Source organism: Stegostoma tigrinum, chromosome 8 (assembly GCF_030684315.1).
Source record: "Stegostoma tigrinum isolate sSteTig4 chromosome 8, sSteTig4.hap1, whole genome shotgun sequence".
Lineage (NCBI taxonomy): Eukaryota > Metazoa > Chordata > Chondrichthyes > Orectolobiformes > Stegostomatidae > Stegostoma > Stegostoma tigrinum.
The window spans coordinates 39,817,836-39,839,739 of NC_081361.1; the positions used below are offsets into that span (position 1 = coordinate 39,817,836).

Consider the following 21,904-nt stretch of genomic DNA (forward strand, 5'->3'; position numbering starts at 1 on the left):
CATAGCCTTCCAATTTTCCTTCAGGATAGAGAGCTGCAGAGGATCACTAAACCCAGTGACAAAATTTCCTCCCACATCAGTCTTTAATGGCCCACTCCAGATCCTGAGACCATAACATCTTGAGACCATAACAATGCCCAATCTAAGGTAATCTGTTCCCGAGTTGTTTCCTCAAAGTACTGGTCTAAAACAAATCTTGTATACATTCTAGGAAGTCATTTGCTACAGCATTACTTCTCACGTGGGTTGCCCAGCTTATGTGTAGATACAAGTAACCAGTCATTGCAGTAACACCTTATTGCATGCATCACTAATTTTCTGTTCAATGCTATCCTCCTCTTTACCACTATAGTTTGGAGGCCTCTGGAACAATTACCACAACATAATGTCTAATGCAGTCTGATTTTTACCTTGCATATGGTCTGTTGCCTGCCATTTCTGAACAGTGTCTCGACACCCGATCGATCTTTGGCTTGTGGAAAACCTCCTTTAATCTTGCTTTTAACAGTAACAACGTTCTATTCCTTTCAATCATTTGTTTCAGTAGATCTATTAAGGTGAAACTGAACACGTTTGGATTTTGCTGTACTATCTCAGCTTATCAAGATTGCATATTTCAACCCTCTTGGCAGCCATGTAACACTGTCCATCACTCATGCACCTCAACTGTTTGAGGAAAACTGCCAAATAACAACTGAGCAAGACCAAGCTCCTCAGTGTGACTAGATTCCCAAAGAAAAGTTTGAGAGCAATCTGACCACTGTCCTTCCAAAGGGCACTCTGCTTACACACCACTTAGAAGTTGGAACTGCAGACTTAAAAGGCCGACATTGAGAGTTAACCACAGAGAACAGGAACAGAAAAGGTAATAAATGATGGACTGTTTCTCTTCTTTCATTGAACAAGTGGCCCCAAGCTTTCAGATTGCTACAAACTCAATAACCAATAAGTGTATTCTGTTCAACATAGTTGCTGTATGACTGATAGATGACTTCAGTCTAACAGCAGTGTTAGTAAACATTGCTCAATTAGGGATGTGCAACACATAGCTGTCTAGCAAGTGACATGATAAGCTGTATTGATTGCTGCCACTTTAATACAACCCAGTTATTATGCAATAGTATCAATTTGCTACATGTGGGGAGCGGTGAGCATATTGGACAACGTTGTTCTAATGTTTTTGTGTTGATTAGTATAGGCATCTTCATTTTCCAATAATGACTTCTGGAAAGCAAAATTGTTGCCTTGTAAAGCAAGCATCTCAGGACATCAGAGGCAGAAAACACACAGATATCTGTGAATTATAGGGTGTATGAATTATTAAAGCAAAAAGAAAGTTCTGGAAATAGCTAGTGAGGAGACGTGAAGGAAATAGACAAGTGAATATTTCAGGAATTGAACCTTCCCTTGAATGGAAGAAAGAACAAGTGAAATGGATCTAAACTGTAAGATATTACAGTTGAACATCAATTATGACCCAAAAAAGGTGAATGACTGCACATGAGTTTTCATTAAAAGATATTCCAAAGCATTCATTAGTTGGTATGCAAAAGCAATGCGATATGACTGCAATTTGTATCTGACCTTTGTTTCAGTGCAGTATGACATTGTTGAACTGAAAAGAAATGCTTTTAACTTGTGTTTTACTACTGCCCTATGCTAATATTAGTAATTATATCTGAATGTATTCCTGAAAGTTTCATGGCATGACCACACAATTTCCACCAGCATGATTTTGCATTCCAGCCTATGGTCATCCGACATGTTCACCCTTAAAGTGCAATACTGTCCTATGCCAGTTGGAAAATAGTGATAGTTCTTTACCAGAAGGATGGTTCTTGAATGTCAATTAAGCAATTGGTTTTCCCCTTTAAAATATTTTGAAACCAAATAAATAAAGTTCAAAGAAAATCAAATATCTGGACTTTTTTCTACCCTAAGTTATCTTTCTTTCTCCTGTTTTGACTTGATTTGATTTATTATTCTCACATGTAGGTACCTTGAAATATTTTGTTTTGCAATGCAGTACAGACAGATCATACCATACAAATTGCATTAGGGTAATAGATGTGTTGCTTGGCCTAGAGTCTAGGAGATTAATTTCTGGAGAATCCAAAACAATTTCTGTAAGACTTAGCAACCCATTGTGTGGTGAGTTCAGAAAATCTTCACATTGATAGTCTGTGGACTGACTATCAACCAGCTGGTGGATTTTGTTTATTAACTTTTCAGGGAGAATTTTTACTGCCAGCAGCATTTGTTTAACATTGGCCAAATCAATGCAAAGGATCAATGAATTTTCAACCACATGTTATACTCAGCACAAGTAAAATTTCAGTGGAATTTTGCAGTAGTTTAGATAACATTGTACTGGAAGCCCTGCTCATAAAATTGGTATGTTCAGAAATTGTATCCATCAACATGGCAAATTACTGCTTATTGTATATGTATGGAACTTCAAGAAGGTTCTTAATATTTACTACTTTTAGATGTAAATACGCTAATAAACACTTCTTTAAAACTTTTAAGTGTTAAAATATATTTAATTTAGTAAGAAGCTGACTACTATGCATAAATGAAACTGGTAAATGACTTTTTAGTCATTTCCAATTATTTAAAATCAGGCTACTCACAAGTGGTGAACTGTTTTTTTGTCATAAACCCAATTTCAGTGGTACCAGTATTAAGATGCTGCTTGATTGCAGCGATTTAAGGTTGATTTTAGTTTTGGGATCGTCTAAATAAATTTTGTGAAAGTAAGAACCATAAAATCAAACAGGAAAGCCAGAACAATGTTGCACCCAGATTGCGAATCACAGCCACAGCCAAAATTCTACCTCCTAAATCAGTGGTCACTACGTTTGTTATGTGATACATTCAAAGCCTAGCTAATGGATGAAGTAATCAAATACTTTGTGAAGATAGAAAAATGATTTACTTATTTTCGATGCATGCACAAATCTTAGTAGCAATTTCTTCACGGCACTCAGTTGCATAAGTTTCAAAATAAGTACCATATTAGCTACGTTCTCTATCCAAGCATGAGCTACTTTAAAATATTTAGCATTTTGTTTCTAACATAAAATTACTCTTGTATTTATCCAATAAATGGCATGGTATTTTCCATTAATAGCAACAGATATTTTCGCCGGACAATGGAATTGTTGGATCAGAAAGTTGCAGACCTAGTACAGCTATGCATACACTGGATTCTGAACAACCACAAACAGGAAGGTATTTATATAGTTCTCAGAAATGTAAATCGCCAAGAAAATGCATTCTGTTGCAATAGACGCTCATACATATAGTCAGCATGCTTCCAGACCTAATGAGTAATTGCAGCATTTTATGTTTATACCTTAGATTTTAAACATTGCTTAAGAGAGATAAGAAATTGAAGTTTTTTGTCTTGCACTCAGCAGACTAGGATGCAAGAAACAGACTTGAATACAGGCACTGTATTTTGTACAGCAATGAGAAGAGGGCTAATTGGTTGGACCATAATTTGCATAGAGAATGCAGCAAGAACAAGTTACCTTTTGATCTTAATTTGGCAGCGAAGATTAGCAATCCTCATGAACTTTTTATGAGAAAGGTTCATTGTGCGTACAAGTTCTTTTACCCCACATGAAACTGGATCCTATGTATTTGTATACATTAGCTTCTAACACAAGCAAATATGTCACACTGAAAACTCAATAGATGATCATTTAGTCTGGATTATTTCATAAATGATTTCCAACAGCAGAATCAGATCTAATGATGGATCATTTTTCCGAGGATAGCAAGCAACATTGCCTGTGAGTTGCTTGGCTGCGCATGTGCATAGCCACTCTAAAGGTTCTGTGTCAGCAGAAATGACTGCCATGCATAGACCTTGAAGATATTTACGGCAGGAAAGAAAAGTTGAGGGAATATTGCTTGCAAGCACAAGTTGAGCATGATCAGTATGCTGACCGCTGTGAATGGTCAATGAGATGTGTTGTTTGATATGGTCTGCCAATTATTGGGGCATATGGCCTACACACCTGGCATCACACTGGCACTGAACGTTACATGGTAGGTACAGCATCTTTTTGACTCGTGGCTACATTCTGTTAATGGAGAAAAATACTTATGGATTTACTGCATAGTAGCAGCATGAGACAATTAGCTTTACTTGTTCAAATTTTTTAAGTTGCTTTCCCCTTTCGGAGTAATCTGAGGCAGACTGGGAACTGCTCAGGGCCAAAAGTGGTGGACAAAGGATGACTTATGAGTTTCAGGACCCAATCAGTACCCTCTTCCCATATTATATAAAATGGTGTCTCTTTTTTTCAAATCTGTTTGTTGTGTCGGAGTTCTGATGAGTGCAAGACTAAAATCTTCAAATTGTCTCCTTTTAGCACTGTCCAGTTCTGTACAGCCAAGCATTATTTTTATCTCAGATTTTCTAAGTATTTTACTTTGTATTGAAATTGAATGCAGACACTGCTTACAGTCTAGATTCTTAAAAAGTTCCCTTCAGATTTACACATGGTCCTACTGTCTTGTATTTAGAGAATTCTGATTATTTTGTTAGCAGCAACAAGATGTTTTTAATGGGGCATTTATGCACTGATCAAGGTTATGGGTGTTTATCTTGGGAATTGAACATTTGCTCCCAGTTTTGGGATTTAGGTCAAATTGTACAACAAAAGCATGTGAAGTGATCAAAGGGACTAAAGTACCTTGGGCTAAAATATCTTCCATGCGGAAGAAGACTAGCAAGATATTTTGTGGGGATCAATGTGAAGAAATTAGCCAGCACTGCTAAGTTTTCACTTGGCTGGTAGCAAGAAAACATGTGGCATAATTTTCTACAGTTCTCTCAGAGTCCAAGTTGCTCTGGCAGCATGCATTTTTAGCCGTATGTTGTTGTCACTTTGAGTAGTGATGGTAGAAGCTCCAGTAGCATTCTTTATATCACATGGTCAATCACGACTCTTTTCTGCTCTTTCCATCTGCCATTGGCATTTTGTGAAAGATTTTACAGGTTGAAACACAACCTGTTTGTTTGTGTTAATGAACACTGTCCTTGAACGTGAAGCCCTGAGTTAGGAGTCAAAGCCAAGCTTCAGCTTCAACACTTAATACCCACTGCGTCATAAGACTTCCCAACCGAGCAATTACAGTACCCATCTATTTTGAAAGGAGATAAGCTTAGCCAATGTTGTGATGATGTTATGGCTTTCAGATGTTACTTTGTCCTTTTATGAAAAGAGGATTGAATGAGAGGTAACAAGCTGTCTGTAAGAAAGTAATCAGCCTGTGAGGTCTTGGGTTTTTTTAAATTTGGAACAATGGAGACAGCCTTACTGGGAGTGGCCACCTCTCACAGGCAAGGCTTTCTAGTTTTTTTTTAAAGTTTCTAGGTTTAGCTTTAAACAGTTGCTGTTGTGGGCTTGTAGAAGTAAAAGCTATCTGTTTCCTCTCTCGGTTACATCCACAAGCTGGGGTTTCTCTCTGCTCCTGGGTTATCTGTGATTCAGATCTATTTTTCTTTTTTCAAAGGAGTGTGTTTATAGGATGTTATCTATTATTTGGTTAAGTTTTCCAATAAAGTTAAGCTTTTCTAAGTTTTTCTTTCGTTTGATGTATTTTAACTGTAGTGTTTAAATGAAGTATGGCTTTGCTTAAGGTCGAGTAGTTTGACCAATTGCATTACCTCTGGAACAAGGCACTTTCCATATGCCTTAAAAATAAGAAAAAGTTTGAGGTGATAGTGAGCTACCTTTTAGAACAGCAGCAGTCAACTTGGTGTAGGTATGTACTGTATGTGGTTTGGAATTGAACATGGTGGAGCTCCCATGCATCTGCTGTTCTTCTTCAGGTCTGTAGAAGTTGCTGGTTTGGATCATACTATCAGAGGATCTTTGATGAGTTGTTAGTGTGCATTTTGTATATGGTACACTATGCTGGCACTGTGCACTGGAGGCAGAGGAAGTGAGCTTTTAAGGTGGTTGTTCAGGTGATATACAGATGGACTGATTTTCCTGGGGTCCTTTTGAGACCAAGAATCATGAATCGATAAACTTCTGGGTTCCAAACCAGCACTGTTTTGGAAGAACCCTAGTGTAGTTTTTCAATGCCAGACCGGTTAGTGTCAATGGGAGGCCCTCCAATACTGGGACATCACCCATCATCTCAGCTGAGAGCTGCCAATATGTAGGAGAGAGAGAACTTCTATTTTGAACACCTCTTTCAGATACTACTTAAAATATACAACTAGAAAAAGAGACCAAACTGCCAGACCACCCTCATGGTGGGTAAACCTCTCCACGAGGTGGTCTATAGTTAAAATTATCCATTGAAGAACTGACAATCCATTCACTCCCACGTTTCCCTTTCCCATCACCTGCAGTACGCTGCCAGGAGGCCACATCCTCTAACTAACCCTGTTCTGGCACCTTAATTACTTTTTTTTGGCTACCTGTTGCTTACGAACAGTTAGACATTCTGCCTTGACCTGGGTCTTTCAGAAATGGCTTCGGGACAGGATTACACTGGAAAATCTGCATTCTGTTTGCCAGTGAAACATTCTAGGTCTGCTTGTCTCCTGCCTTACCTCAATCTGGCTTTGAAAATCTGGCCACTAACTTTGAAAATAAAGGAAGAGCCGCTGTCTTCTGTTTTGCCTTTCAGTTAGATATTGCTGGAGTAACCTAATGGCATTTATCCACTTTAGTTCTATTTGCCCTAAACCCTTACTTAAGAAAAGTCTGTTAATATCAGATATGAAGATATTAATTTGCTCTATTATTCATAGCCTTTTGTGAAGCAATTTCTAGATTGCCATTATCTTGATTGCACATCAAAGTTTTTCCATGTGGCATCAAGGTTTTCCAAATGACATAGCTCCAGTTTCAAGATTATGATCCTTGTTGTGATTGCACCAACAACGGAATTGGTTAAACTACCCCTTCATTTAATCATTTATCATTTAAACCCCTCAATTCGATCATAAATCTGCCTTCTAAACAAGTCAGGTTTACCATCCTGCCCTCAAATTTTAACACTGCAAATCCTTTTATTGTTCGAGTAAGTAAGAGCTATATGTCTTCCTAGGTCAGTATATTTTTCCTGAGATTTTGGTGAATGAAACTGAAGCTAGTACACGCAAAGAGGTCAGAAGGGCAGTCTTTACAACTGAAATGGCTGTTCACTAATTCTAAATTCCAGTCCTCCTAAAATAAACAATATTCCAGTCATCATTTTTGCTTATTTGTACCTGTGCCTATCTTTTATTTAATTTATTTTTTCTGAGCAACATTCCTACCACCAAATCACCTTGACTTTTTTCTGTTTGCTTTAAAACTACTAACCATCACCAGTAAAATACCCAATATTTGCAAGCAAAGCCATTCTGGGCAAAGCAAACCATGAAAACTAGGGAAAGTGTGGAGAGCAGGAAGGAACTATATCAAAAGGGCGTGGAACGCCTTGCCTGCCAATGTAGTTAACTCAGCCACATTAGGGGCATTTAAACAGTCCTTGGATAAGCATATGGATAATGATGGGATAGTGTAGGGGGAAGGTCTTAGATTAGTTCACAGGTCGGCGCAACATCGAGGGCCGAAGGGCCTGTTTTGCACTGTATTGTTCGGTGTTCTATGTTCCAAAGTTGATTTGACGGGACAAATGAAGCACTGTATCCCCACAGTGCCCCTAAAGCTCTCCTAAAAGCATCAAGAGCATTGATGTATGCTCCTTCTCCAAGGACACCTGGGCATGGATTTCATCATGGAAGAGGGGCACACAGTCGGTAGATAGGACCCCCTCCACTGCCTGCTCCCCGGATCTTTTCTGTTTATCATTTACTGATTTGAGTAGAAGTGCCATCAGCTTTCTCCAATCCATGCAAATACTGATGAAGAGTAAGAAAATGTACAACAGTAATAATTTGTGGATAAATTTAAAAAGGATGCCCTTCTTTATCATGAATAAATGAGGATGTCAAAATAAGTACTTATTTCAAAGTTTTAAGAGGTTCCATATTAATTACATGCTAATATATTTTCTTCCATTAAATTTATTTTTTGAACCTCTTCAAACACTCAAGCTTTTGTGAAAGGATGTATTCTTGTAAGAAAGAATTACATAAAAGAAGCAATGAGTCCTCCCACACAACTGAAAATATAATGGAAAATGATAACAAAGGAAGGCACTTACTTCAGCTGGCAGATCCATCTGGCTGTACCAATCTATTGAAGTGGCATGAACCCATCATTGGTGTGACAGACTTTTCAGCAGTTGCAGGTAATAAAGAAACAGATACTATGGGTGGAATCTTATAGGGTTCTGAGCAACAATGGCTATGGTAAAATTTGTATGTGAAATCTGGTGAGGGCTATCTCAATTTCAAGAGTAAAGCACTGGACTTTTCATGCATCTGATGAGAGGTAATGAGTTTCTCATTTGGCAGTGGTGATTTGCTAATTAAGGGTTATAGCTTGTGAAACACCTCATCAGTGCCACAACTCATTTCATTCATATTCAGCTTCCTATCTTATCACATGTGCCAAACAAACTGACTGTTGAGAATCCTCTCATCACCACTCATCAGAGCAGACATCTGTTGACATCAGTTGGCCACTGCTCCAAAGAACCTGAATTTTGGACACTGGGCATTTACATCTCATGGCACACCCCATGTACCAGCCCTATATGCTCCATATCCATAGACATCAAAGTACAATATGTGCCAGCCCCTAAGAACTCCCATGGCTCATCTCTAATCAGCTTACAGTAGAGTTTGCCATTTCAATGTGCACCGTGGGCTGCAATGTCAACTGTTATTGTAATGCTACTGCAAGGACACTGTGTGTTAAGGGACACAAACCCAGGTCATGGGCCGGATCTGGATGCTCACAGTGATGAGTTATACCTGGAATGGCATGTGGTAATAGGAGGACAGAATCAAATGAAGGCAACACCACAGAATTGTAGTAGTTAATGAAGCAAGTTCGATAAGATATGGCAAAAAAATACCATGAGGTCTCTCAGTGCAGAACCCTCCAAAAAAACTCAGTGATTGGCACCTAGCTAAATAAACGTAGGATCCATCCCTGTTTCTTTTTAGGTAATAGAAGTTAAAATTTGGAATATTTAGAGTCATACAAAACAGAAACAGATTCTTTGGCCCAACTAGCCCATGCTGAACATGATCCCAAATAAACTAGTCCCACCTGGCTCATATCCCTCCAAACCTTTCCTATTCATTACTTAAGTAAATGTCTTCTAAATGTTGTAATTGTATGTGGACACTCACGGTTTCCCTTACCCTACTTACCTTGGGGCCATCACAATGACCCGGACATTGTCAGTCAATATAAGCTGTCTGCAAACCAGGAATCCTATCATCTTGGAATGGGGCCTTAATAACTAGTGACCTGCCAGCAAACAGGTGGTCCTAAACCAGTCCTGTTTCTTTGAAATTTTTTGGGAGGCCTCTTATGGTGCTTTGGTAGTGTCCTTAACTCCAAGCTGAAGGGCCTGGATTTAAGTTCAAGTGCTCCGGAGGTGTGTCTCAGCACATCTGGTCAGAATGATTAAAAATATGTATGTGGCATCTCAATGGATAAAATAAATTGAAATTGTTCAGGTCAGGATTTTAGCTGGGAAATATTGACCTGCTCACTACCAATCTAGATCTCAACTTCAACTGAAAATTTGGCCAAGAATATCACTAGGTTTAATTGTATTTAATTTTTCTGAGAACGAGTCACCAGACCCAAAACATTAACTCTGATTTTCCCTCACAGATGCCACCAGAACTGCTGAGCCTTTCCAGCAATTTCTGTTTCTGTTTCAGATTTAATTGTGAGCTTAACCTGATGATTTCAAGCTATTCTGTTTTGAGAAAGTGATGTCTTCAAGGAATTTTCTTGGGGATCATATACAACAATAATAATTAATTTTATTACCTTTAATACTTTACAGGTATACCAAAATAAATGTGGTTAGTTTTTGTTGCATAATTCAGTAATTGCAAGTGTTAAGGGAAAGCGTATTGGAGTTATTCTATTCTTTCCTCCGCAGTTTACTAAATACTAATTCTTGTCGTGCTTGAAAGAATATCTTTTGGTTTTATACCTTGACAATTGAACTTTGCCACCACTATGACTAAGTAACAAATAAGTCATATTAATTAGAATAGGGTAGGCAGAGATTTTAAAATAGCTTATCAAACCAGCTACCCAACACAAGAATAGCGCACAGTGATCAGAAGAGAAATGGAAAAAATGGTAAAAGTATTCAAAAACATAATTAATTGTCACATCTCTTGTTCATTTAACTTCAAGATAGTAATCTTGAGGCATGACCTATCGGCGTTATATTATATACAGTATTACTATTACCTGTTACTATTAATCAAGCTTTACATTTGAAATGACTATTGTACAAAATTGTTCCCCAGACTTGGGCCTTTTCGCTGAGAACTCAGAGGATCATATACCGCTACCAATCCCTCAACAGTGTAAATCGAAAACATTTCTACAGCAGACTAATTGTGGTGAAAAAGAAAATGAAGAATTATCTCAATCGTGGCCTACAAAAAAGTAAGTGAAAGATTGTATAATAACAAAGTAAATTGAGATAAGCTATATTTACTTTATGAGCAAACGTTAATTGGATTTGAACCATTTACATTTCTATTATTATAAACATTCCTAGATGAGTGAATCAATAGTTTACTAAGTGCCACTGAGCAAAGGTTGCATTAATTTTAAATACTTAATCAACTGGAAATCTATCTCTGTATAATTGGTTCTTAGATCTTTCAAATGCTCAGTCCATGTTGAATTATTGCATTTAAAATTAAGTCGCAAGATTAAAACATTTTTCTGTTAGATTCATACTTGGTAAAATATGTAATAAAAATTCCAAATATGAGGTTTAATATATATAATGCATGTAAAAGCCATCTGTCAAATTACAGTAAATAGATCTATACCATTTACTGGTTTTATGTAACAAAATATACTGAATAACAAATACAGTGTAAATAAATTCTTGAAAAATCTTTGATTTTGTGTATAGCAGTCCAATATCTACATTGAATAACTAATTTTCTGTATCTTCCAACATTAACACTACTTAAGAAAGCACAAAAATTGCCAAAATTTAACTCAGCTCCTAACTAGGACATAAAACTGCAAGCCCTCAACCACATGCAACTGGACTGCCAAAAGGTATTTGCTAAATTACATCATAAAATTAATAGTTAAAATTGTGCGAGTTCAGATCAAAAACTCAGAAATGGGTGAGAAATTTTCTGGAGTGCTGAAAACAACAGATGAGTAATGCTCATTAGGTGAGTAGTTAGCGGAATGTCGAACAGTTCAAAGTTGGGACCAGTACTTTTCTAATAGGCATGAATGACTTAAGAAACTCCACTAAAACTGATAAGACTTATAAATTCCGCCAAACCAGGAGCTGTAGTGGAAATCAAATAAGAAGTCCAGACATTATACGTTGAGTTAAACAAACAAAGTATGTGAGTTCACTGCACAAGCAGCTAAAATGTGATGCAGATAAACATAAAGTTCTGCCCAAAGTGAAAAAAAAGGTAACAAAAAAACTGTACAATCCATCTACCTTACGCCCTGTCTGATCGTTCTGTGTTGGCCCTCTGCAGTGTTCCAATGAAGCTCAACACAAGTCTGAGGAATTGCACCTCATCTTTAGGCTAGCCACTTAACAGCCTCCAGACTCAATATTGTGTTCAAAAACTGTAGGCCTTAACCCCTGCCATCCTGCCAATTCATATTTCCCCTAGGCACACCTATTGTTTCTTGTCCCATTACTACTCCTTTGGTCTTTTCACCATGAAACCTTTTGTCATTTTAATGTCTCCTTTCCTCTGCCCAATCACAAGCTGTCCCTTTTATTCTTCTTCCCATCTTTCACCTTTAATTTTCTCAAACTTTATAGGCTGAATCTTCCCATGTTTTGGAGGAACACAGCATTGAATTATGCAGAGAGCGAATTGCTCACCACTGCCAGCATCTTTGGCATAGGTGCTATCTTCAAAACCTTGCTGTGCACCAGTTCAAACGCTGCAAATTAGGAGATATAATTTAAAGTCAGCTGCTTCACTGCTATGCTGGAGGAAATGGCTGAGAAAGGGAAATCAGCACCTGGAGAGGAAGTGAGATGACAAGCTGCAGAGCTGGATGAACACAGCAGGTCAAGCAGCATCAGAGGAGCAGGAAGGCTGACATTTCGGGCCTCGACCCTTCTTCAGAAAAGAAAAATTTCTGAAGAAGGGTCTAGGCCCGAAACATCAGCTTTCCTGCTCCTCTGATGCTGCTTGGCCTCCTATGTTCATCCAGCTCTATACCATGTTATCTCAGATTCTCCAGCATCCGCAGTTCCTGCTTTCCCTGGAGAGGGTCACAGGTTGTGCCTGAAAGTGAGGATGTCCCCCAACCCCTGCATGCTTTATGTTGAATTTTATATCGCTGTCCCTATCAACCCCATGAATTTTGAGGCCCTCACATTCCCATCAACCCCTTACTGTGATAATCAATATCCCCTATTTTCCCCTCAACCACTGGCCTATTACATTGCCATTGAAACCAAGGCAGTGCTGACTTGCAAAGCTGTGCCTTTCATTAGAATCCCTACATCGCAGATTGGTACTATTCGGCCCATCAAATCTGTACTGACCCTCTGAAGAGCATCCCATTCAGACCCAGCCTCTCCCCGTAACTCCATATGGCTTTTACCATGACTAACCTACCTAGCCCACACATCCCTGGACAGTACAGGGCAATTTAGCCAATCTAACTAACTTGCATATTTTTGGACTGTGGGAGGAAACCGAAGCATTCAGCAGACACCCCATGCAGACATGGGACACCATGCAAGCTCCTTGTAGTCACCAAAGGCTGGAATTGAACCCTGGTCGCTGGCACTGTGAGGCAGCAGTGCTAACCACTTTGCCACCCTGCCACCAGTACTCCATACCCTCCCGGGCTATATCATGTCCCATCCTTATATTTGGAGTCGACCCACTTCACAGTCATTTTCCTATTGCATACCAGCATCCAGGCTCCAATTGTTTAACTTGTTTCCCATTTACCCCAGCAGTGCATGGACTGACCTGTGATAACCACCTCCCCGCCCTTGAAATTTATTGCCCAAACACCCAGGACTAACTGTGGCCCACCCTGACTGATTTATGAGGATAATTGAACTGAGGATTGCCCAACTTCATGATTCATATCTCTGTAGGTTTCCAACTGCCTACCTGTAATCCAGAGAGTGGCTGGATTGCAGGACTGATTATGGCCTTAATCCTAGACTGGAACAACATAGTACCCAGCTGCCCATGGTTAATCCTGTCGACTGAGATTGGATATGCTGTTGTCTGAGGGACCCTTCACTTGAATAAGAACCATTCACCTTAGACTTTCAGACATTGCTATTTGGTTGAAGATCCTATAGTTTGTTTGCCACCTAAACTGCCGAAAGTGTGGCATTGCTGTAACATGGTGCCATATAGCAACATCTTCACCCGTTTGATGATTCAGTGCTGGCAATCATGACCAGCTGCCTGATCTTCTGTTTGTGCTAAGAAGCGAGTGAATGCTGAGGTGCTGTGAGCCTGTAAATTATGAATGAAGCAACAACATGCTAAAAGGGAAGGCAGAGATCCTGTCAGCACCCCAAATAGGTGCAAAGGAAGTGAGTGCTAAGAAAATATGCTAAGAATCTGGATATGCATCCTGTGCTGAACTAGAAGATGAGTATAATGCCCAGACACACAGTGACCTGGCAGGGCCACTGCAATGTAAAGTGAAGGTGAGCTCCAAGTTGCAGTATTGGAAGTTGCAGAAGTATCTTCTGAGTTAGACTGAGATTAGCAATCTAGTAAAACTGGTAATTTTCCAATATCAACTTCTGTGGACAAAGCATGGGGTCAATCATGACACCATGCAGCTTGCTAAGAAATGTTGGTGAATGAAGATAAACATGGGGGCCCAGAGAAGCAACTGTTGAAGTTTATTTGTCAGGTAACTCGTCAGATTTAAGTTGAGAATTAACATCATCTAGTTTGTCACCGGTGCCTGCAAGAATCATGAACTACATATAAATGAGGTGAGATTGTCTAATAAAGAGGCGCAGATGCATGAAAATGAGGTGGTTTCTGCATACTAGTGAGAATCTCATCTAGATGCTGGAACAGTAAGGTGAAAATTAGGCTTTTTCGTGCTCTACATTGAGCATCTAATTTGTTCATTCTCATAGTCCCCCAAATTGCTCACCATTGCACACACTGCTCATGGGCAGGAACTTCTGCTGTAGATTTGTAACTTTTATCAGTTCTAATGAAAGATCACAGATCTGAAATAGTGGACAGAAACTTCTGATGGCCAGTTTGAATGCAGTATGGGCATTTAATTAGGTGGGGTATTGGCATATCTGAACACCACCATCTTCTTACCTTTACCAGAGTTAAATTGTAGTGGGAAAGACCCACTGTCAAACTTCACACCCCATTGCCAATTGAGGAACTTAAAAAGAAGCCAAAGACCATTTAAGAGCCTCAATACACCATTGCTGGGAATAACATAGGTGCAGGCAGGTGTTTGTTAGACAATGTGCAGCCACATTGTCACTTTCAACAGTGGAGCAGGGAGTTCTTCAAAGGGAATCAATACCTGATCAACAGACTAAACATCAAGATGTTGGAACTTGGGGAGTGCGGCTGAGAACCGACCCCTTGTCTTTACTACTTGACACCCCACTTCCTCGCTCTGCAAACCACAGCCTCCTCACATTATTTACCTGTGTTGCTGTTCAATCTTGGGTCTTCTTCCTCCAGCAGCCACAGTCTCCTTGCTATACTGCTGAGCCGAGTGCAAAACCTGCCAGCCTCTGATTGGTTTGGAGCTCTGAGTAAGGAAAGTTTCTTTCCTTTGGTTCTTGATTCCAGTGAATCGTCTGTTGGTGGCCTTGCCACTGCCTGATTGGCTTATGGTTCAGCAGGCAGGTTTTCACCAGACCTGCAGCCATCAGGCAAGAACATCACACTACAGCAATATTCTGCTATTAATTCTGTTTCTGTCTCCACAGGTGCTGCTAACCTTGCTAAGTAGTCCCAGAATTTTCTGTTTTTGTTTCAGATTTTCACTAAGTGCAGCATTTTTCTTTTGAGTTGCAGTCTTTTTTCACATCATGCACAGAGGGTGATGGATAATTGGAATGGAATTCTGTGTAGAGTGATGGAAGGAAACACTTGGAGTAATTTAAAAAATAATTAGGTGCAGCCAATTAGCATTGAAAAAGCAGGTGACATGGACTATGGCAAGATGTGTGGTAGAGTTGGGTGATAAATACAGCGAGGTCTGTTTTGAAGTTGAGATCATCCTTCTCCATCTTCTATACTTTTCACATGTAGAGAGGTTCTTGTTATGCAGTGGTGAGTTACCAATTGACAGTCATTACTGCTTGTTAAATGTCTGGCCAATATCACAACCAGCCTCATTAATCTTCAGCCCTCTATTTTAATAAATTCACCAAACAAGATAGACATTGGGAAAACATGACAAGGAAACCAGAGTGAGCCCCTGGCAGATTCAGCTTATCGGTTGCTCCAAATAGCGTCCATGTTGGAAACCTGGCACTGTGGTCTCAGGGCACTTTCCATGGGTACTGCCAAATGCACCCCAGGTTTACAGAGTTGGCATCCAACATGTACCAGCCTCATTTCCGATTCATCTCTTGCTTAGCACTTTAGTGCAGTGCTAGACTGGTAACTATCATTGTAATGCTGCAACAAGATCAATGTCTGCACCCAACTCATGGCCTGGACCAGGCTGCATCACTTCACCAGCTGTCGTTCATTTTGAGACAACCTAATGCTCACAACATTGATGCCTTTCATTGCCTTCCTTTACGTTTTTTGTGCATTTTTCTCTCAGCCAGCGATACAATGCTTATATTACTGTTTTGCTCTGCCATTTAGTGCAGACACAAAGCCTGGAAGTTTGTCACAGTCGTCAGCAGGTCTTAGTCAAGACAATGAAGAAAGCCTTTGCTTAGGGATTCTAGCACATTAAATCAAGGGCAATCCGGTCCAAATCCAGGGTATGGTAGGGGGTGGTCAGAATTCAGATCCTCTCCTAATAAGGGGTGAGGAGCTGAATAATGGTAGCCTTTACATTGTTCTTTATGCCCCACCATAGGCTGTTTTCCTCCTTAAATGAGAAAGAGGCAGAGATTAAGCAAATCATTGTACGTGGCAAAACTAAAAACCCAAAGAACTGCGGATTCTGTAAATCAGGAACAAAAACAAAGTTGCTGGAAAAGTTCAGCAAGTTCCAGTAACTTTGTTTTTGTTGCGGGTGGCAAAACTTGATTTTGGTGCAGATATGGATGTGCCCCAAGCAAATGAGCAGGCAGAGCAGAGGACATACAGGTTTAGTGGTGTCAGGGTTTGGTGTGAGAGTGAATAGAGGAAGATGTTGCAGGCAGTTGTGAGAGTGGTGGAATGTGCGCCTTGGTGGGAGATGAGGACAATGGAGAAATAGAGTGAATGTGAGATATCAGAGGGGAGATGTTAGAGCTTAGACATTAGAGTGAAGAAGGATATCGATCTTCTTCCTACGCTGCTGGAAATTCCTCCAGGCAGTTGGCACTGCTTTACTTTGGGTAGCCACCTCCGACCAGTACCACAATGGGGATCTGGTGTTGTAGGGTCCGTTGCTGGTCATGGGGATTGAGGAGGACATTGCTGGGCACCACTCCATCCAACAGGACCTCCAGCACCCTGCCTACAACGTAGGGCACTGAATTCCATCTGCCTGTTGAGCCCAGGACAGATATCAGGCATGATGCATGGCAGCTTCAGACTGTCCATGTTTGTCTAGGTGTACACTGGGCTTTTAAAGATTGTGTGGATGCAAAAGAGGCCAGTAAAATCCCAGACATTGGCTGAGTGGCGAGTTGTTCTGGGAAAAGCGTGTAGCAAGATGGGGCAGAAATCAGACATGAGAGACACCTTAGGGATGCATAAGTAATTAATGAGGCAAGTTTGGTGAAGTAGGGCAAGAAATCCTGCTCGGCCTCTTGGCAAGAAACCCTTCAAAAAACTTAATGCCACTCAGATTTGGTCAAACAACTGTTAAGATTTAGCCTGATGTTTTTATCTTGTGAACTGGAAGATTTATTCTAAATATGTTGCTGGTGTACATTCTGTTGAGCAGTGCACTCTGCCTTTTAATTGAGGATGTGTAGGTTTGAGTCCTGAAGGTTTAAAGCTTGTCAACTAAGTATCAAATGTATTTATTATTGTATCCTCAAGAAGGTATTGCTGTTAATATACTCATGCAAAGAGATTTATTAGTCTACTTATTCTTTTACCAAAGTGAAGAAATCTTGGAGCTGCAAAATGAAGTGTCAAAACTCAAGCAAATGTTAGAGGAAAATCTTTCCAAGTTGTCTAATGTACATCCATCACAGGAACAAAAATATAGGACCAGATCATACCATAGTAAGAACTTTTCATCTACAAGGTAAAATTATTAATAATGTTAGAGGGCATTTATGACAATGTTTGCCTGTTTATTAAGTTTCTGGACTGAAAATCTTAATAACGGTTTTGTATCAACAATGTCTGCAAATGAATTCTTTGATTATGGTATTAATTCTCTTCATATTAAGTTGTTTTGTATGCTTATTTTACATTTAACATATTTTCTTTCAAACAACAGATGTGAGGAGGATGTTAAATTAACTGCCAGTACCTTAAACGGCCTTAAAAGAAGATCGTGTAGTTGGCAAAGAAGAGATGAAGATGTTTCAGATCCAAAACTAAGTGAGTGTTTTAAATTCTTACACGTCATCTTATGCCCTTGTCGATTTGCCATGGAAGTTGTACATTTTCTAACATAAACTACTTGAACTATACGTTCTGCAAACATGTCTAATTTCATGATTCATATGGTTTAGGACTATAACTTTTAATCTGGAGACTGAAGGCTTTTAAAAGTAAGATAATGGAGTACCTGGTGGGAAGCTGGTAAACCAAACTAAAATGATTATAATCCAAAGGGTGACCTATATTTCTGTAATAAGGTCAGAGTTAGAAACGGGAAATGTTTAAGCAACGGTGGCCCTTTTCTGATTCTTAATGAAGACTGGCTATCTTCAGATGGCTTCATGAGTGGTTCATGTTGGACACAGAATCAAATATATGTTTTGGAAGGTGAATTGACTTAATTGAAATCTTTAACTGGGATATTTCCTGCCATAGGGTTTGGTTGCAGGGGAAGACATGCAGGGTAATACTGGAGCTGGGACAGCTTGGAAACGTGCTAAGAGAGAAAGCTGCCAGCAGCTGATGCTAGGAAGCAAATTGAGATCTGCATGTAGCAAAGGGATTTGGAGGAAAGGGTGATTTCTGATTTTGAAGTCAATGAGAAAGAAAACACTGAGGCCCAGTGTTGAGTTTGCCCCCTGTTACCCATTGATTCCAGTTTTTCAAGGGCCTGTTGATGCCACACTTGGTCAAATGACGCCTTGATGTCAAAAGCTATCATTTTCACTTCTGCTTTGGAATTTGGCTCCTTTGTCCCTGTTTGAATCAAAGCTGTATTGAGGTCAGGAGTGGAGTAGCCCAAGCAGAACCCAAATTGACCGTCAGTATTCAGTTTATTGCCAAGCAGGTGCTGCTTGATAGCATTGTTGATGACACTTTCCATCACTTTACGAATGATTGAGAGGAGAGTGACGGTGCAGTAATGGATTTGACTTGCTTTTTGTGGACAGGACATACCTGGGAAATTTTCCATATAATTTTCCGGATAGACGCCAGTGTTGTTACAGTAATAACTCACTTTGTACTGCAAAGGACACTTCTTATAAATTGCAGCAGCATTTTTCCCTCCTTAGAGGCAAATAAAGAGAAATATAATTAGGCAAGTTGTCCCTGGACAAATACTTGTCATCTTCTCACCACCTTGTCAGTTAGTTTTTGCACGAGAAGATTCACTGGGAATTTCTCAACATGCGACCAGCAAAGGCTCCTGAATTATCAGTTAGTTGTCACATCACCATTTGGGGGCCTCAATCTGCAATCTCACTAATAACCTGCCTTCCCAGTAGGCAAGAAAGGTGGCCAGATTCCTGACTCGGGAACCATGGTGATCTGTTGGATTAAGGGTGTGGTATCCAAATGCCCCATTGTGGGGAAAATTGGAGGGACAATGTGGTAGCCAATGAAAGCCACCCACTCCCTTGCCTTCGACCCTTCCAACTCACTTCCCCTGTGAGCCCCATCTGTGAGAAGCAAAAGAAAAACCACCTTCTTGCATTTGGATCCCTTAAGGAGTAGGCCATGACATATGATCTTTAGGAACCAGAAGCTGCTGGCGTCTGATTAGAGCACAATCAGTCATGTTTTCTCAGAGATCGATATCAAGTTAGTTGACATTCAACATTACTGCCTTCATGCCTTGTTTGAAAATGGGAAAATCATGCTTGTGGAGTACAAAATACTTTATGAAGCAGTTCTGTTCTAAGGAACTGGAATTGGTGGCATAGGCATATACTAGAGTTAAACATTTTAAAATATTTGCTGCATTTCAGAAGTAGTTGGGTAACATAAGCAACATCAGCTACCTTGAAAGATTTGGTTTACCAGTTGACTTAAATTAAAACTGCCCATGTGAACTGTCAAATCAGGAAGTGATCACTGTCACATTTTTTGGGTTTACAAACATTGGCTGAAGTTATCAGAAAAATTCTTTTTCACTTGTAAACATAAAGGATTCTGCAAGTTTGTCTTTTTTCAGTTACAAATGGGAATTTCTTTTACCTCCCAGCTTTACATTGTGGAGTCTACATTTTTATAGAGGTAGCAAACAAGAAATAGGGAGAAGAAGAAATAACATGGTACAAAGCTGCAACAAATGAGAAGGCCTCCAATTCGGAATTATTCTTCCAACCATGTACAGATCATACCATTCTAGTGAGTTTTGAGAAGATTTGTAGCTCAGGTTGAGGTTCTGGATGTGAGTTTGCTCACTGAGCTGGAAGGGTAGTTTTCAGACGTTTCGTCACCATTCTAGGTAACATCATCAGTGAGCTTCCGACGAAGCGCTGGCGTTATGTCCCACTTCTAATTATCTGTTTAGGTTTCCTTGGGTTGGTGATGTCATTTCCGGTTCTTTTTCTCAGAGGATGGTAGATTGTCTCCAAATCAATGTATTTGTTGATGGAGTTCCGGTTGGAATGCCATGCTTCTAGGAATTCTCGTGCGTGTCTCTGTTTGGCTTGTCCTAGGATGGATGTGTTGTCCCAATCAAAGTAGTGTCACTCGTATCCTTACATACAGATGAGGAAGGACACCACTTTGATTGGGACAACACATCCATCCTAGGACAAGCCAAACAGAGACACGCACGAGAATTCCTAGAAGCATGGCATTCCAACTGGAACGCCATCAACAAACACATTGATTTGGAGCCACGCTACCATCCTCTGAGAAAAAGAACAGGAAATGACATCACCAACCCAAGGAAACCTAAACATATAAATAGAAAGTGGGACATAACGCCAGCGCTTTGTCGGAGGCTTACTGATGATGTGACCGAGAATGGTGACGAAACGTCTGAAAACTAACCTTCCAGCTCAGCGAGCAAACTCACATCCAGAATCATACCATTCTGTATAGTAAAGACCTCAAATATCTGTATCACTTCTGATTCCTCCAGAACCCTTACATATTGTAACTTGTCCAGAACAAAATCTTTTTCAAAACTATATTCTTTTTTGAGATGAATTTCTCTGAGCAGCTAAGTAGAAATAAGTGAATGATGGCTTGGGTAAGAATGTAGCTCGTTGGATAGATATGGAAAACAATTTTCATTCTTTTTCCTTCTCTTCTCTTCTCTTCCACCTGAATGGCATCTCGCTTTGTTATCTAAAGGCAAAGAAAATGAAACAACATAAGTTATACAATCACCGTGGTAATTCCTCTTTAACTTTTATTGCTGTCTAATCATGTTTTCAGCTAGTTTTGCACTGCCAAAACATTGTATAAATGGTACAGATAAATCTGCACTTACCTTTGGCTCTCCTACATCTTCCACAACCTGTTAGGCAGTATAGCTTGCTAGTAACACCAGAGTTTCGACTTCATGAAGTATCTTGTTGTTTAACTCTCGGTTTGATTTTCCCAATGGAAATTTCTATCTTTTCCGACGAGGGGCACACAAGAATTTGCAAGATATCAGGCTTGCAATTCACAATTCAGAAATGATTCTGTTGAGCCATCATTTTCACAATTTCATCAAAGTAACCTACTACTGACTGTCTAGAAATAACACTATATAGCTCTCAATAATGGTAACTTTGCAGTTATTTTCTATAATTCTGAACAGTTTCATTATAGATGAGTAATTTATTTTAGTAATTTGCCTTATTACAGACGACCAAATGGAAGATCTACCTTTTTCTGACACACAAGTATCTGTATATGCAAAACAAGGTTTCTTAGAAAAAACAAGAACAGCTCATCATAGACAAAGTTACTCAGAAGGTCACAAATCAAACAGGACTTGGTTAAAAGGTTCATGTAAAGGTAATACTTAATTATAAACTACTAATAGTGAGCCTTCATTTGCAAATAGAAACAAAAGATAATATCACCGATTTGTAAAATATTTGATTTTAATGTTAAGGTATATTTAGTATGTAGAGAAAAGGTGTTATTTTGGTGACTATTTGGTGACGATCTGAGCCATTTCACTGAATAGATGTTTCAGAAAACTCCACTTAGTTGATAAATGGGAAGAAAGGCATTTTGTAAATGAACTGGCAATTTATGGATTAATTAAAATATTCTGGCCAAGTATTATTCAAAAATAAG

The 21,904-nt window shown here is 39.5% G+C and overlaps 1 protein-coding gene across 6 annotated transcripts in view; it reads left to right on the plus strand.

Annotated features, from left to right (window-relative positions):
- LOC125456082 (uncharacterized) overlaps positions 1 to 21,904 on the plus strand; it is an 81,506-nt gene that overhangs the window by 44,380 nt on the left and 15,222 nt on the right. For 5 of the 6 annotated variants that reach the window (XR_007248385.2, XR_009446055.1, XM_048538776.2 and 2 more), the window contains exons 12-17: positions 3,134 to 3,234; positions 8,081 to 8,277; positions 10,439 to 10,580; positions 17,400 to 17,546; positions 17,745 to 17,848; positions 21,464 to 21,616. Coding sequence is in view for 3 of the 6 variants with exons in the window: in XM_048538776.2 (XP_048394733.1) it covers positions 3,134 to 3,234; positions 8,081 to 8,277; positions 10,439 to 10,580; positions 17,400 to 17,546; positions 17,745 to 17,848; positions 21,464 to 21,616 (844 nt within the window). In the remaining 3 variants the exon portion in view is untranslated. Of the gene's footprint in view, positions 1 to 3,133; positions 3,235 to 8,080; positions 8,278 to 10,438; positions 10,581 to 17,399; positions 17,547 to 17,744; positions 17,849 to 21,463; positions 21,617 to 21,904 lie in introns of those variants that run through there. The other variant, XR_007248386.2, reaches the window with a different exon arrangement.